At 40.8% G+C, this 17661-nt stretch overlaps 1 protein-coding gene across 2 annotated transcripts; it reads right to left on the bottom strand.

The window, feature by feature from the left end:
* Positions 1 to 4345: 4345 nt before the first annotated feature.
* On the bottom strand, positions 4346 to 17449 carry mideasa (mitotic deacetylase associated SANT domain protein a). Of its 2 annotated transcripts, none has more exons than XM_007546055.2 (13): positions 17361 to 17449; positions 15136 to 16898; positions 11757 to 11960; positions 10215 to 10557; positions 10063 to 10129; positions 9831 to 9973; positions 9639 to 9742; positions 9480 to 9555; positions 9319 to 9407; positions 8683 to 8826; positions 7991 to 8110; positions 7731 to 7897; positions 4346 to 5038 (listed from the first exon to the last, which is right to left on the bottom strand). In XM_007546055.2, exons 2-13 carry the CDS (start codon positions 16648 to 16650, stop codon positions 4777 to 4779), a joined length of 3234 nt encoding a protein of 1077 aa, XP_007546117.1. In that variant the 5' UTR covers positions 16651 to 16898; positions 17361 to 17449; the 3' UTR covers positions 4346 to 4776. The 2 variants fall into 2 exon arrangements, with proteins under 2 accessions (XP_007546117.1, XP_007546127.1); XM_007546065.2 differs by having other exon boundaries at positions 9639 to 9739.
* Between the last annotated feature and the right edge of the window lie 212 nt (positions 17450 to 17661).

Genomic DNA, 17661 nt, shown 5'->3' with positions numbered 1-17661 from the left:
ATAATTTCGTTGTTCATTTTAAAGTCACAGAGGTTGCCTTTCAGGTTAGAGGGGTCTCAAAGCAGATGTTCAAAGCAGATGTTCAAGAAACTCCTTCAGCAAACCCTGAAACTAACCACACCTTGCATTTTTTCCCCCTGAAGACTTATAGGTCAAATGCAATGTGATTATATTGATAGTTGGCATTTCCGAAAACAACAAAGAAGGTTTTCTTACAGAAAGGGACGATAACCTTTGACCTACCAAACAGTCTGAAGCACGCTGACGAAGAATCGAAACCTGAGTCACAATCTGTCGCATGGAGAGGGATTTTAGCATGCAGTAGAGCACATTTTGTGGGTTCATCCTGACTGATTGTTATACGAGCAGAGAAAGGTTAGCTGAACCAATACAGGACTTATTTTCTACATGGAGTTGATGGGAGGTTAAATACAGGCCAATCCTAGAAGAAGCCTGTGTTCTAAATACGTGAGACTGTTACGAAGGTTTAAAGCATATCCACGTGAATCTGATTTAAAATCTTTGTCTTCAAATCTGATGTTTAGACACACTGTCCATTAAATTTGATCTGAGCTTACGTTTTTTTTTGTTGTTGTTTTGGCAAAGTGGAAAATTAGAAAAAAAAAATTAGTTTCTAAATGGCTAAAGCTGGAAGACATGCCCCAAAAAGCTTGCAGCTGGACGAAGGTGGTCTTGCATATACATGCTATATTTTCGGCTTTTATTTGTAAACATGTTTAAATCAATATGTTTTTCCCCGCACTTTCTAATCATCAATCTAACTTCTTATTATGCAATACTTTGTGTTGATTTACCACAGGAAATGTGCAAATTCCAATGACATACTTGGATAACGTTAGAATATGAATATTTTTGCAATGCACTGAATTCAATGCAAGTTTTTTGCTCTTGTAAAGAAAACGTACATTGCATTGTTATATATATAATTAAAGAAGCAAATATTGTATCTCTTTAGAAGATTTACATAAATAGTTCAAATAGTTTCTTATATTTGGAATGTTAATTAAATATTTCTCCTCCATCCATTTGGCTTAAAAGAACCAGATTTTATGATAAATTATAATTCAGGAGGTTTCTCTTGCATTATCTGGATCAAACAGAACCTTATCAAATCATCAGCTTGCTGGTTGAGACTTGCACACAGCTGGGTGATCCAAAACACCGAGCAACACTGGGTTTGGAAAGGATAAGCTCCTGGAATGACCTGAACCTCAACCGGACTAAAAAATGTGGAATCGACTTAAAAGCTGGACTAAAAGCAGGAAAACAACCACTGAGAAAATTGGTTGGCGTCTGGCTAGAAATATGGCAGAACCTTGTTAAATAAAAAGGCTCCCAAACAACAAACCAAGACTGTTCTTTTTAACCAGTAAAGGTATAAAAGAGTTGTGTTCATTTAGGATCACTTTCAGCCAAACAAAGAGGAAAAGAGGACAAACCTTCAATTAGAAGATATTTCTATGCTCAGATTCTCCCCTTTTATTTAGTATAAACCTAGTTTATTAAGCAGTTAAAACTGTCTTATATCTGCAAAGTAATGGTCTAAGCAGGTTGATAGAGAATGATGCAAAACACAACAGCTGGGAAAAACGTTGAGATTTTGAAGGTTTCATGCTTCTGTCGCTTTTACCCCTAACATTTAAATAGTAAACGTTTTAGGAGTTGGATTGTTATCACTTATCTGACTGTTGAAACATAAGTGATTGTAGCAGAGATTACTTTCTTTTTCTTTATTCTGGATCCTTCCACCTCATAGCTATGAAATATTTTTGTGTTGATCTATTGCATAAGATCCCGATTAAAAACCACTGAAGCATGCAGCTGTTGTGTGACATGGGATGTGAGTACTTTTTAAGAAATTGTATAAATTAACAAATCTTTAAAAATAACAACAGCAACACTTTTTGGCTTTTGGGTTTAAAAGGAAGTAACTGAACTTTAACCTAAAAAGAAAAAAAAAAACCTGTGTCTGCTGTGAGATCAGGTTTACTGCAAAACTGAACCCAAGATAAGTTAATCAGCACAGGACTGTCTGTCTTTTGTTGCACAAGAGTGACTTCAGCACTGAGCACTGTAAAAACAGATTACACTATGCATCATAGAAGGAAACCCACATTAGGGACATTGAAACTTTGAATAACAGATAAAGTTTGGCTGATTATTTTAAGTCTGGTGTACACATAAGAGCATCCTCTGCTCATAAGAACAGCCTCAACCCCACCCAATCCGCACAGCTAAGCCTCAAAGTGGCGTTCAAAATGTCTGCAGGAGTTGTGCATGAGTAAACAAATTTATTTGGGTGAGATGTCCTCACATCAATAAAGTTCACCGAGTTGATCGAGGTTTCATTGTGTGACCACTGCAAATTAGTGTTGGATTCCACTGAAAACAAAGGTTCGCTAAAGTTTTGCATTCCCTAAAAGAGAAAGGTGAGTACATTAGTTTCATAGATTTGACTAAATCTACATGCTAGCCCAGCCAAATTTTCTCAAAGGATAAATACCTCATAAGTTTTGATTGTTCTGTGCATTTCTCACCACATGACCTTTCATAAACTGGCAGAGTTTACACACGATATTAAGGAAACTTTGTCGTTAAAAAATATGTCTTATCCCACCAGAATGTGGACCAAGATGATCCAAGAGGCATATTAGGATGGCAGTACCAGCAGAACCAGGTAGTAGACTCCTATACTGAGGGAGTCTGGAAACCAGCTGAACAGATGAAAAGGTTCATTTTGAGACTCAAACTTACAGCTGCTGCTGTAAAGGAGGTTTGTTGCTATCAAGTGTGACTGATAAGATGAGTGGAAACTAGAAAGAATCAAATCCTAGAAGAAACAAATCATTCTGAAAGGTGCAAAAGAGAGAAATATAGATTTATATATACTTTTCTTTAACTTGGGACATTTGTTTTCATCACAAATGTCAGGAAAAATATGATTTTTAAATGCAGCCTCTCATTGATCCTTGCTTGCTAAAAAGCCATGAAGATCTCAATGCATCTTACTAAATGATGCTATAAAAACTCATTTTCATCTCAGGGCCATATCAAGACCATGAAAATCCTTAAAGGTCCGGTTGGGGCAAGAAGTATTGATAAAACTACTCATTAAAGTTTTGAATTATTAATAAATAGCTGTTGGTGTATGGAGCTAGACTGGTGCCATAAAGCTGACTCAATTTTTTTTAACAGGGGAAAAAAAAACCTTGAATCTTTAAAGTAACTTTGAACTTCAAACTTTTTTTTTTCATTTTCAAAATAGATTTTCATTTTTTGTCAGTTTCAAAAATATTGTCTTAGCTCCACATTGACTCATTCAATGAGTCCTTCTTAAAATGAAATACTACTCAACATCTTTTCACGTTGGTGTCATTTGGCAGCATGCAGATAAAATTACTTTGATTTGATTGATAAAATAATGCCAAATAATAATAACAACCATAAAAAAAACTTATGGCTGGTCAGATTAAAACCCCAGAAGATTTGAAATATTTTGGCAAAAAAAAAAAAAAGCATTCAGAAGAAATCCATAAGGGACTTTAAACACTTCTAACAGCACCTCAGGTAACCGAAATAGGTTGAAAAGTCTACCAAAATTAAATAAAATTGTTACAGACTTTTATGGGACTAGTGGGTTTTATCCAACAGTAGCTGGGCAGGAAAAAAGGCAGCGTGAGAAGGAGACATACAGGAAACAGCCTTTGGTCGGGAATCTGGGACAACTGCGTCGAGGACTTTAGCCTCTATATGTGGCGCCCCTTATTGGTTGAAATTTAAGTTTGTTTTATCAGTGTACTTTCCCTGTAATTTCATTTAAATCTGGGCTACTCAGGTTGTTCTTTTGCGGTTTTTCCAAATATCCCCAAAACTTAACAGCACTGAATGTGTGCACAACTTTCTTTCTTGAGAATAAATGCACCAGATCAATTATACATAAAGAAAAGAAAAAAAAAACAAAAAAAAAAACACAGTCCGCATCTGGAGCAACAAGATCTTGCAGTAACAATGTGCTCATTTTATGACAGAAAACAAATGGCCTTCTCTGAACAATAGACTTTTTTAATATATATTTTCAATTTACCAAATAAAGCCAACATGATTATTCTTTATATTACCAGGATCATTGCAAATGCTGTATCATAAATATTTAGTTTTTTGTACATTTTCATTTCAAAAAGGTCCATTATAGAAATTTTAAAAATAAAGTGTAGAACAAACGTAATAATCTGGGAAAATTTTGATATTGAGCCCATTCTAGTTTTTACATTCAAGCCCTTCAAAGTTTAGTCAAACGGGCTCCAGCTGATAAAAGGACAGATTAAACTGATTTAGTTTCTTAATAGTTTCGTTCACACAATGCGAATGCAAAATAATTTGATGCATTTGTAATTAAATAAAAAGATATAAAAAGGCAATATTGGCAAAAGCACAGACACTGTGTTAAGTGCGTCTTACAAAAAAATAAACTCTCGAGTATTTAGACGGTGTATCTGAGCGTGTGGAGTGTGACAGCCAGGCTGATGGTGTGAAGCTAGAAAACAATCAAACAGAGACAGTTTTGGTAAAAAAAAAACAACAAAAAACAGTGTAAAGATTAACAGGAAGACATGAAAACCAAAGTTTTTGTGCTTGTTCTGCCTATTTGCAGGCAGCACTTTTTTTTTTTAACCCTTTCATCCATTTGTTCATCTCTGCATGCAGTTTGCATAATATTCCCCTGCTCTGAGGTTCTTTTCCCTGTTTTGTTCATACTCAGTGCCAGTCTTCATCATCATCGTCCTCGCCTTCGGACGAGTCCTCCTGGCTGCTGATCTCCCCCTGCTGTGCAGCTCCATGCCCTTCTCCTCCCTGATGAGCCGCTGCCGCCGCTGCAGCCGCCGCCGCCGCCTTCCTGGCTCGAGCCTGAGCTGCTGCTTTCTCCTCCTCCTCTTTCTGCCGCAGAGCCGCAGCCTTCTTCTCCTGCTCCGCGTGGCTCTTCATGTGGGCACTTCTACTCTTCACTTTATGGAACACCCTACATGGAAATATGATCCCGTACAATTGTGAAAAGCTGGACAATCAACATCTTTAACGCAACTTGCAGACAAAAGTCCTGATGTTTCAGGTAAAAACCAAAACATTAAGGCTTCCATTACTTAGCTTGTACTTTACCTTTAACAGACTGGCATAAAGTGAACTTATAAATTAATTTACTTAGTAAGCATAAAAAAGCTGTGCAAACCATTACAATTATTTCTGTTAATTCTGATGATTATGATTAGGCTTGTCACGATAACAAATTTTGCTGAGCGATTAATTGTCTAAAAAATTATTGCGATAAACAATAATATTGTTTCAAGACCAGTTGACACTGATTTAATGGAAATGACTAATAATGCATGTGAGTTCCTGCCATAGATAGATGCACTTTATTTTCAAAAGAACACATAACACTGGAACTGATAAACTAAATTAATAAAACAACCAAAAACAAAAATAAAATGGATTCTCAGTCTCAATTAACAAAAAACTTACTTGAATAAAAACTAAACAACATAAAGCCAAAGTGGAAATAAATACTGCATTCAACCAAAAGAGTGCAGATTATGAAGTCTGTATACTGTATTGCCCTTCAGTAATCACTAGATTTAAATAAAGAGGATGGACACATACGACTACCTAATGCAGTAGTTCATACTACACAATTTTTTGCCCCTATTTTCCCTTATGATAATCTTAGAACGTTGGCCGTTCTGATTGTCGCTGGTGATTTCATAACCGTTCATCCTGCAGTGTGTGGTGTGTATATCGTCGGTCGTGGCCGCTCCGATCTAAATCAGGGGTTTTCCCCGACTGGGAGCTTAAAGCAGCCTGTTGAATGTGACAGGTAGCCAATCAGAAAGTGCGGATTCTCCTCCGTTTTGTCTGAGGGGAAATTATGAAGGGAATCCCAAACAGCTGACAGGGCGCAACCCGAAGTCCAGCGGACATCGGAGATGATATGTGGAAACAACATTAATGTTTATTCAACATTTCGAGAAAGAATATAGAAATGACAAGGGGAGGAGTGGGAGCCAAATTGCTACCACAGTTGATAAACCCGGTAACTTTTCAGCTGTTCTTCGTTAACGTGACATAAATAGGTTAGAATGATTTTCATTCAGTCAGGACTTTACGCTGACTCTAGCCACATACATCACAGGTAGATTCTAGTAAAGCATTGATTAATGCCCAATTTTAAAATTAGTTAACTGGATTTGTAGCTATTATTTTGTGCCCATGTGGCTGGATGCCACACGGCACGACGAACCCGATTGAACCGTTATACCTAGGATTTCTGTCGGCTAATGTGTCTCTCAGGTTTTGAAAATGGGCTGACAGTCGGCCGACAACTCGTGTAGTGTGAGCTGGACATTACACTAAGGAAATAGGAAGGGAGGGTCCGTGGAGAGCACCGGAGTTGAGCCTTTTTTCGTTCAGTGTCATCAACAGAAAGAAAAAAGGCAGGAAGAGACGATAAAGCTGATAATTAAAATGAGGTCGATAGGTTTAATTTGTCATGCGATTAATTGATTTATCGTTTATCGAGACAGGCCTAATTATGATAGCAATATGATGACCTTTTTACACTGAAATATATTATTATGAAATATTCCAACTTTCTGACATTTCTGGGTTTCCATTCCTGTAGCAATTAATCAACAAAATATCACAGTGTGTAATGAATTTAAATTGTAGTTGAACGACTTTAACCGACTTAATGATATAACTTTTCAGTGATATTTAGTTTATTTTAAGGTGATGCATTTGTATGTAAAGGAGTATGTAACATATAAAAGAGCGAGAATTAATGTAGAAACTCTACAAATTCATTCTATTATGTTCTTGGATTTGAAATTGTTTTAATTTTCTAATGACTTGAGTTTTATCCCAGCTGGTTGCTGCTCTGGAGTGACACCTAGTGGTTGTCAGAAGTAGCAACGTTAATATGTCTTTCACAAATTTATTTACACATCTTAGGTGATTTTCCAAAGTGAACCATTAAAATTAATTTAGAGGTTTGCATGTAAGCCCTCCTTGATATCAAACTAACACAACACCATGATGCAGACCCCAAAGGAAAAGTGTGCATACACCTCCAAATTACGCATACAGGTTGTTGCTAACTGAGCAGAAGAAATTCAAAAGTGTAATGTAGCTGTTAAACTTTTAAAGAGAACACTTTGAATGGTATCAATCCTCAATCCTCCTGATGGTTGATGAATTTTAAATAGTTGCATCGCAACTCTTAAAAAAAAACACTTCAGGTTTCAGAGCTTAGGTGTGATCAGTGAAAATCTTATTTAAAATGATTGATGATAATATGACGTGCTCTGGGTTACAGTAAGTTGTACAGAAACCCCTCCCACCTGCATCCTTTCACACTAATAAGGTGATAAAAAAAAGGGTCTTCTCCTCCAAACTAAAAGTGAAACTGATTGTGGGGGGCGCAGAAACCTCATATCTAGAAGGAAATGCTATAGATCGCACAGCTCATACTCACAACGAAACTACGTTTTCCAAATTTTAAACGGTTTTAAACTACAGAATGTGGAGTTACTAATCTAGAGTGAAGGGGATTCTAAAGCTGAATGAAGTCCAGAAAATTTCAACATACAAATGTCACACTATTCACTTTTAGCAGCAAATCTAACAAACTTCTAAAAAAGATTAAAATTTGACCTCACCTGCCACATTTCTTGCATGGAAACACTTCATTGGGGTCCTGCGGGGGTTTTGGTGGGGGTTTGGGCTTCTTTGCGGCGGCTTCAGCCCGAGACCTGTGAGGCACCGATGACTGATGAGCCTCCCTACCCATTGCGTCCGGCTCCTTGATGACCAGAACTGTCCCTGTCTGAAGCAACATATGCAAAGTAAGTTTGACGATTTCCTCTTTTTGAACGTAACGGGTTGCTCAGTGAATGAAGAGGATTTGCGCAGTACTTACTACATAGTCATGAGCTTGTAGTGACTGAGTCACCCTCGCCTTCTGGTTGGTTTCATGGCTATCGTCATAAAAAGAAGCTTCCTTCTTTTCGTCTTCTTCTAATCTGGGCTGATGTGAGCTCTGCCATGAATCCCACAACACACAATAAATTAATGGGTGGAAAAAAAAAAAAAAAGTCAGGAATGTTGTTAGCTTTGATGCTGAAACGCAGGATTATGATTAGGATTTTACTAGAGTGTAAGTAAATATGTTGGGTTTTTTTCTGACTTTCTATGACTTTTATCACTTCTGCTTTCCCGCCCCGTTACCCTGCATAATCAGTTTTGGTGCCTTTTTAAACGTTTCTGCCTTTGTTCTTAAATAAGTCAGTCTGTATTCCTACTTCTCTAAAATGAACAAAAGAAACTCTCATTAAAATGTTTTATATGTTTGCTTCCAAAAGAGGTGTAAGGTTGGACAATAAGGACTTTTAGGCAGTGTTTTCCTACCCAAACTACAAGTGAACCCTTGTTTTAGCTAATATTTGAATATCAGGGCACTTTATCTGTAGCATCAAGAAATGGGAGTGCTTATATGATCCCGTTCCTTGAATTCAGATGATTTGTGCATAATAGATATTGTATATTTTAGCCACACCTATCCACATCTTCTGTAAAGAAAAGGAAACATAGAAACCAAACCCTCAACGCTACCTTAACGTCCACCACAGCCTCAGAGTGCTTCTCCACAGGTGAATCTGGGGGGCCGAAAGTTAAGATACCGTTTCGACCGACTTTCACCTGCTTTTTATATGAATAGTAGAACTCCACGCACTGAGCAACAGTCTTAGTCCGCACCTACAAAAGACAAAAGACACAAGCAAATCCAAGTGATTAATTATAGGAGACTAAATGCAAAACAAACAGACTGTAAAGAAGGAAGGATGGCTCAGGCAGCGAAAGTCAACACGGACAGACTTTTAGGACAGGATACCGATTCTGGACTAAACCAGAAAATAATTACGTCACGTTCCAGACTTTTCCCAGACGCAACACGAACTCCCCGACTCTCTGGCTCACGCCTCTGTTATTGTTCTGATTCTAAAACGCAGACTTCCTGCCGCAGAGAGGATGTGATTTATTCACTCGGATTTTTTTTTCCTCTTTGAACTTTAAGGAAATTCAAAAAAAAAAAGAAAAAAAAGAAGAAAAAAAAAAGATCTTCCTGTTTGCAAAAGGATGTTGTTCTCCGTTACATTTTATTTCTAAAACGCTTTAATAAGCCTGACTACCATTCTTGTAATAGTAAAAATAATTGCTTCCCCTGGATGACAGCAGCGTCACCCTTACCAGTTTCTGCACCAGGAAGAAGTCCTTCCTGTAGGCAGAGATCCCTTTGTTGAAGTAACACTTCTCCTCCGCCGTCCAGTTGTCAGAACCTGGGAAGGTGGTAAAATTTGTGTTAAGAAAGAAACTGAAAGGTTATGAAGCTTTTTTTTTTTTTTTTTTACCTGAGTAGTGATAACCTGCCAGGTGATGGCCTTTGGGGAAAATTGGATCTTGAAGCATCAAACGCTCCAGTGTTTCCTTAATATTAAGCAGAGTTAATGCAAAATAAAAGCCTGCAGCGGTAAAAGCTCACATCAGTCTCAACTGGTCTCTTTACTCACAAGAATATTGTCTCCACATTCATGTAAACAGTGTAAAGCCAGCTCCTGATTGGTTCCTCCTCCACTGAAAACACTTGAACAAGCCAAGTTCATAAAATGTTCTACTGAAAAAAAGAAGCAAGAAGAAAAATTAGGAGGAGGCGGGAGGGAAAATTAAAAGATTGATCAAGTAGTTCTTGTGAGGAAACCTACTGGTTTCCTCGTCGCTTTGCTTTTGGTTGGAGTTATTCAAAGGATGCCAGACCAAGTCGGCTTTATGCTGGTCCATCTGGGAGGATGGCTGATCTTGCAAATCGGGTATTTCCGCTTGGTACTGCTGCCCGATATTGATACGGCTGCACCCCGACACAAAACAAAGAGATATAGAGGTGTAAGCGACACGAACAAGGTAGAAATCTGTTTGAATCTGCGATGCGAAGCTTACGGTTCAAGGCACACTGGTGTGGCATCAGTGATCAAGGGCAAGACTGGAGGTGTGATCTCTGAACTCGCTAAGAAAAACAAATCAATGAATAAAAAAGTTACTTTGTTCTAAAAAAAAAAAAAGGCGATGTGCAGAAATCATCCGAGACTTACTGGAACGCAGCAGGCTACGAGTTGCGGTCTTTGGGGTAGCCGGAGGCGGCAGGATCTGGTTGCTTACGGCGATGTTGGTGAGGAAGGCGGAGAAGTAGAGACCCGTTCCTCCTCGGACAGGCGACAGGATGGGAGGAGGCGTGTAGGGGGGGAGGGAGTGCAGGTTGTCCGGCAGGCGGACCGGAGAGCGCAGGTTGCTCTGGTAATGGGTGATGCTGGAGTAGACGGACGGGGGGATGAAGGTGGATGGCTTGGGGGGAGGGATGATGAGGGGCTCGGGACGAGTCCGGCGCCTGAACTTAGCCTTTCCGTCCTCTTCCATTCCTGAATCGCTTTCCCCATCCTTGGAATAATGAGGGGGAAGTGGAACATTTTAAAGTTTAAATCCTTTAGTTTTCCTCCTAAAGTTTTCTGACACTGATGGCAACAGTATCAACGACTAAGCAATAACCCTAACCCTACCCTTAAAATAAAGGACATGCACATCTTTATAAAATATTTTATTATAAAACTAAACTTTTAAAGTTGAAATAAATAAATAAATAATCTACACAACAAGTCACTAAACCTTCAACCAGAGCAGAAAGGCTTTAAATAATTAAGAATTAAATGTGTTAACTTTCCCTAAGTACATAAAATAGAAATCCATTGCTGATCTAAAGATTAATCCAAGTGATAACAAAGATACACTGGACAAAAAATAAAACAGTGATTCTTTTGGACAAAAAGAATAAAAAGGCTTATTTCACATTTGCCAAAAAACAAAAAACAAACAAAAAAAAACATTTTGATAATCCCCAAGACTGTTTGCAAAACAATGTGTGGAGTGACGAGACAAAAGTGGAACTTTTCAAACCGTGTGTGTCTCGTCGTGTACTTTAGGGAAAAAAAAAAAAGAAAACAACATCACACAAACGATCAAAAATGACGTTAGTATTGTGTTACTCTAGTGCTGCTTTGCTGCTTCGGGAGCATACCAGCCCCATAACGCTCTACCAGAAAATCCTGTCGGAGAATGTCTATCAGTTTGTGACATAAAGCTGAGGGACCGCCGCGCTGCAAGACGTTGATCTGAAGCTCACAAGCATGTTCTGCATGGTTCACAAAAAGAAACTGTTGGGTTTTGGTGTCGCCTAATCAAACTTTGGCTAAAATGCTCTGGGAAGAAGTTAGTCAGGCTTTTCATGGTTTAAAAAAACAACAACAACAAAAAAAAAACCTAATGTAGCAGAATTAAAACTTTTCTGCAAAGTGGAGAGAGCCAAGATTCCACTGCAGCAATGCCAACAGCAGCACAACCGTTTATTAGGCTTAAGGGACTATTATTGGTTACATCTGGCTAATTTGGTTTGGATAGATTTCTTTCACATCATAATTTCTCAAATAATTTGGTCCTTTCGTTATCTGAAACTTACACTCTCAACATGAACCGACCCGGCAAAGAAAATCTGCACCACACAGTAAAGCGACCAGACCCGCCACGGTTTTAAGAGATGTTACAAAAACACGAAGACGATGAAAACTGTTCAACAGGGAACCAACCTGGCCAAAACTCTCAGTCACAGAGTTTCTGAGCGAGCGGCGGCGAGCCACGATCACGGAGGGCTTCCGATCCGCCTGGCCCGCGGTGCGCTCGCCCTGGCCAACGCGGCCTTGAGCCCAGCCGCCCTGAGACTCCGCCTGGCTCTTGTGCACAGGCACGGACACTGGGATCACCAAGGGCACGATGGCAGAGGGGGCGTCTTCCTGCGGAGGGTACAGAAAGAAGACAAAGAGAGAAGAGAACAAGAAGCACCCAGGTCAGAAAAGTGGAGGGACAGAGTGACAAATAAAAAGAGGAAGATGGTGAGAGTGAATGTCATCTCAAAACGTGATGCAATACCAAAAAAACTTGAACAGTGATTCATTTTTTTCCCCAAACATGAGTATCACTCAGGTTTAATTCATACTTTCTCAGTAGATTAAATATTAAACTGACCAGTCAGACCGGCTTTAAATGTTAAAACAAAGAAGAAATAGTTGCATCTCACCATTATGTTTGTTTTTTTCACTCAAAAGTGAAATGTAAAACAAGCTTCATGCTTTCTGCGATGTTGTTGTCGTAGATCTACATATTTCTGTTCAAGAAAATGGCATCCTGGCATTTCTGCTTGAACTGACAGTTTTTTTTTGTTTTGTTTTCTTTTCTTTAAACTGATCCAGGATTTTAAAAGTGGGAAGTGAAAATTACAAACAACTTCCACCGTTTTAAAGCTGAAGTATAACTCGGAGCCTTCATAATCACCGACAGCATAAAAGCCGTTTCTCCTAATCAAAAAAAAAAAAGTCCCAACTATAAAACAAAACAGCTCCGGCTTGTGAGCTGGCTACACGAAACCAGTTTGGGGAGAACGGGAGCGTGCAGGTTGACAGCTCGGCCCCTCCCTACCGCCACTGAGCGACTTTCAGAAAAGAGGCCTGAGGAATGTGGAGGTGTGCAGACATGCAGCCGCTCCAACTGTACATCGAGCGCGCACGTTCCATACTCAGCCTCTTAACCCCTTTGGGGCAGAGAACTCTGTGTGCTTGTGTTTATATATTGACAGTCTGCGTTAAAGGAACAACGTCTAAGAGGGTGCAGCACCTACTGTGTAAACATGATCAATCCTGACCAGTGACAGTATCATGTGTCTCACAGAGATAACACCCTCGGTGTTGAATAAGTCCAGAGCAGGAAATCTTGAGCTACATTTGCTGCTGGAAGTTTGTAGCAGAGCGGCGTTGGAAAAGTACAAACTAAATAGCGGAGATCTCTTTAAAAGAGCTGAAACCGGACGGCTGCGGGAGTTTTGTAAACGGTAGGGAAGTTCAGCATAGAAACAAGGCTGTTCCTCTTTATACAGCTGTGCCAACTTTGCCAAATGAGAAAATGTGCTTTCACTTGCCCAAATAAGCCACCTTATTTGCTATTCCCTCGATGTGCAAAACAGGATGCACTGAAAATCTGCTTTTTTGTTGTTGTTGTTGTTTCCATCACTTGATCAAGTCAGTTACGAAAACCGGGTAGCGCCAAACCCAACATGCCACCCAGCTCCTGGTGGAGTCCATCATTATCACTATGACCACTGCTGTAACCAAGAGCAGCCGCTTGGCTGCTTTCGGACCCAAGAACACGACCCAACTGTCACTATAGTTGGAGGGATTGTTGGCTAGCAGCTCCTACACCACACTCAAGACGATTCAGACTCCTTTTATGTGGCGTTCACCTGTGATGGATCTACTGTGAGCTACAGTACTATCGATTTCCACACTTCCCTCTTTGCCGCCACTCTGTTTTTACGTGTGTAAAATGGTTATGAATGTGTTTCTAACATGCATATTGACACGAAATTCACAACCGAAGACAATCCACAAACTGAAATCAAAACAAATGACCCCACTAATTTAAATTATGTGTAGCAAGCAGGGTTTGTGTGAGCTTTAGTAGATTAAATTTAAGAATTTAAGATTAAAATTTAGGATGTGAATAAGAAAAAAAAACTCCAGCAAATTCATTAACTTTGTTGTCTTGGTGTCTTTGGCTCTGGCATTTTATTCAATTCTATTTTCCCCTTAATAACTTACATTAATTTTTATTGCAATTGCTCTCTTTATTATTGTAGTTGCCATAATTGCAGTCTTTTTCCAAGTCTGAGCTTTTAAATTATACACTTTGTGGTAGTAATGAACACGGTAGAAAGAATGTTTGGATTTTTATTGCCTAAGCAAATATTTTCTCAAATTGAAATCTAAATAAATAGAAGGGGGAAAAAAGGAAGCACAAAGTCAAGATATAACCGAATGTAATTTAAGATTTAAGATGGAAATTCTGGAAAATGTTGGGATGAAATTTCAGCTATTTTGATTTTTTTTCTTTTTAAGATCCTGCAGAAACCCAGATGACGCTGGCAGAGAAAGCCAAGATAATGCCTGAAATCTGACAGTATTTATAAAGGAATTCTTGCTTCTGTAATTGCAGACTAATGCCAGGTGGTTTGGGCTCAACTCATTGTCTATAAAAAGGTTTCAAAATGCAAAAAGTACAAGAAAAATGTCTCAATAGGGAATGACAACAAGCTCTCTCTCTTAAAACTTTTACAGCCTTACTGTAGGAGATTACTCCGATAGCATTGGATACAGATGCCTCTCTTAGCTTCTTCATGTTCCAGTGGGCTCCATTAGGGCAAGGATGCAGGAGTGGAAAGAACATAATTTCATAGTAAACCAAGGATGACCAGGTACGGCTTACATGATTTCTGTTAGCTAATCAGAGTATAATCAGAAGAGTTGCCCAAGGGATGAGGACCACTTTACGAAGACCTGGAACTATCGTTGTTTCAAATAAAACAATAAGTTATGGACTCAACAAAACTACCTAAAGGAACGCTCGCTGCGTAATACTCCACTCTTGAAGAAAAACCCTGCCAAAGCTCATTTTGCCGGGTGAATAAAGAGTGTTCAGAAGAGAACAGAATTCATCTCTTTCCAAACACACGACACTAACCGTAAATCTGGATAAAACTGAAGATCAGAGTTTTTTTTTTTAGAAGAGCCCTAATGAACCTTTAACAGTTGAAGAGATTTTGTAGATCAAAATCCCACCTGGGCAATGCACAACACAGTAGAGGTTTCGAAGCTATAACTACCAATATAAAGACGGTACGTTTTTGTTCAACTGTTTCACAGGACCTGATTTCTGGGCTTATTTGCATTGATTTCATTGGTGTGTAGATTGTGTTTGTTGTTACCGACATCTAATGGGTTTTTTCATGTCAATAGTCCAGATAATATATTGAAGAAAAACACTGATGCATCCCCACTATAGATTTACACTATACATGAATAAAGTAGATACAACAAGAGTGTAAATGTTGAATTTTGAAAAAAAAAAAAAAAAAAAAACCTTGGCAGCTTTAGCAGGCAGGGACTCCATTTCTGAAGCCTTCTGAGCAAGGGTCTCCAGGTTGATCTCTTTGGATGCCCTCCTTCTCCTGCGTGTGGTCTGTATGACCCCTCCTGTCGCTGCTTGGCTTTCCGCTCCCTTTGCACCTGTGACACCTGCAACTCCATTCTGGGGCGCTGGTGGCAGCGGCAGCGGAGGTGGCAGCGGCTCTTTGGAGGCTTGGGACCACATGTTTCCGGGAGGAGGGCCCAGCGGGGACTGTCCCTCCCTGGAGAGGCGTCTCGAGCGCCGAGGGGCCGCGGGGGCCGGGTCACCAGCATCTAAAGGACTTGTGGCGGCAACCTTTTCAGAGGACGGATCGGGTAGAGCGGATCCGTCTCCGGTTTGGGCTTCTGGATGCGTCTCCATTGGTTGTGTGTCTTCTTTGCTCGTTCCAGAGTCTGGTGGAAGAGGGTCAGGAGGTGGATAAGCGCCAAAGCTTTGGGTCTGCTGCTGCAGGTTTGGTTGGACCTGAGGTTGTGTTGTTTCAGGCTGTGGAACATTCTGTTGCTGTATCTGTTGCTGCATCTGCTGAAGTTGCTGCTCCTGCACCTGCTGCTGGTGATACTGTTGCTGTATTTGCTGCATTTGCTGTTGCTGAATTTGGTGCTGTTGGATTTGGTGTTGCTGCATATGCTGCTGCTGCTGCAGCTGAAGCTGCTGGTGAATGTGTTGCTGCTGCTGCTGCTGCTGTTGTTGCTGTTGTTGTTGCTGCTGCTGTTGCTGCTGCTGTTGGTGGTGGTGATGATGCATTTGTTGCTGCTGCATCTGATGTAGAATCTGCTGCTGAGTTTTAGGCTGCTCTCCGTAGATTATTCCCTTGTTTGCTGGGAAAACAGAGTAGTAACCTGATGAAAACTGCTGCTTGTTGGATCTGAATGAAGCCTGGAAAGGCTGCAGAATGGGCCCCTGCATGGTGTGAGCTGGCACATGGGGTTGCCCCTGGAGATCCACACCCTTGTGGCCATGCTGATAGGCTTGTAGCTGGGCCTGATGCATTACAGCAGCAGCACTGGGGTGCTGCTCCCATTCAAGCCCCCTTCCCTGAGTTTGAGCCTGGCTGGCGTCTCTGTAAACCTCCACGGGGGCTGTCAGCTGGTTTTCCGCTGCCATCGGCATCGCTACGCCTTCGTGAACTCCTTTATGGAAGGCCATCTGATCCCTGACGTTCACACTGCTCATGTACGGGCCAAAGTTCTGGCCCCAGCCTGCCACCGGAGCCTCCTGGGTCCACCCCGGTGCCTGCAAGGGGTCCTGCATCCACTTCACAGCAGAAGGCTGCTGATAGTGTGGCAGATTTTGGTGGCCTTTCTCTGGGTTGTAAACACCAGAGCCGCTTGCAGAGTCACTGTGGCTCGCTTTTAAAGCAGGAGAGCCCATACCATAATAAACCTCCCCCGGGTGCTGCACTCCATCTTTCATGGCTGGAGTCCGGAGTTTGCTCTTGTCAGTGTTAACCTGAGAAGGAAGACTCATAGCAGTCTCCTAAGATTAGAAAATGGCTTTCGACTGAATTTATAATCGTGCAAAACTTGGTATATCCCTCCTTAGTGTGCTGCCGCTGCCCGCGGTCGAGAAATTCTTTAATTGTGTATACAGAGGTATCTGGGAGGAAACATAAAATCCCAAAGGAAAGTGCAGGGTGGGGAACATGCAGTCGTCTTTCAGCAATTAAATCTGAGGTCTGCTGTCCATTCTTCTCAACATCTTCAGGGGAGCTAGACCTTACAGAAGACAGACACACAGAGAGAATAAAAGTCATGAATTGGTTCCTGATAGGGGAGTGGGGGGAACACTACGAGTTTACAGCCGATTTACAGTCGCCAGCAGCAAAGAGGAAACTGAGGCCTACACCAGCAAACGGCCTTGTGTGAAAAGTGAAATTATAATGCAGAGGGGAAACTAGTCCGTGTTTGGATTCATGCGATCAGGTGCGTGCACGAAAAGACATTTGCAAGCCGAAGTTTTAAGGTAGCAGAAAACAAGGAGGCGCCTCCGGAGCTGAGCTGCCATTTGGCTTAACAAGAAATACAGGAAACGAAGGGGCTCTTGCAATCACCCGAGCGATAGCCAGTAATGTTCTGTTGCAAACAAGCAATAAGGAAGCGACTCGGGAGCTGCGTGCTCTCTAGATCAACACCGCAGACCAACAAGCGTTATTATAAAAGCCAGAGGGTTCAATTTACCTGATCAATGGTGCACAAACGACCCCCTGATCGGCTCCATGGAGTCACTTTTAGGTTTCGATCAAAGCCGACTGCACGCAGCTCCATAGAGGGCTTGTGCGCAGCAAATGTCACAACTCTGACAAGTTTCCATCGAGTTTCGCTGCGCACAATATGGCGATCAGGCGGTTTGACAGCAACACGGAAAGACGCTCCAAAGTCCCGACGGGGTAGCGGGAGGCTTCTTAACGCCGTAGTTACACTGTTGCACACTGTATCCGCAAAACCGTGCACTTCCAGGAAAACATGTCCACAACTTTCC

This window comes from Poecilia formosa, unplaced genomic scaffold (assembly GCF_000485575.1).
Source record: "Poecilia formosa unplaced genomic scaffold, Poecilia_formosa-5.1.2 Scaffold1, whole genome shotgun sequence".
Taxonomy (NCBI): Eukaryota; Metazoa; Chordata; class Actinopteri; order Cyprinodontiformes; family Poeciliidae; genus Poecilia; species Poecilia formosa.
Note: the sequence above shows the minus strand (reverse complement) of the source record. Positions and strands in the feature narration are given on the sequence as shown.

Excerpts from the sequence above, each read along its gene's own strand:
- mideasa (XM_007546055.2), bottom strand. The coding sequence starts at position 16,650 with ATGAGTCTTCCTTCTCAGGTTAACACTGACAAGAGCAAACTCCGGACT. Across the intron at positions 10,130-10,214 it reads TCGTAGCCTGCTGCGTTCCA|CGAGTTCAGAGATCACACCT; the intron begins GTAAGTCTCGGA and ends TGTTTTTCTTAG. Across the intron at positions 8,827-9,318 it reads TCTTCCTGGTGCAGAAACTG|GTGCGGACTAAGACTGTTGC; the intron begins GTAAGGGTGACG and ends TGTCTTTTGTAG.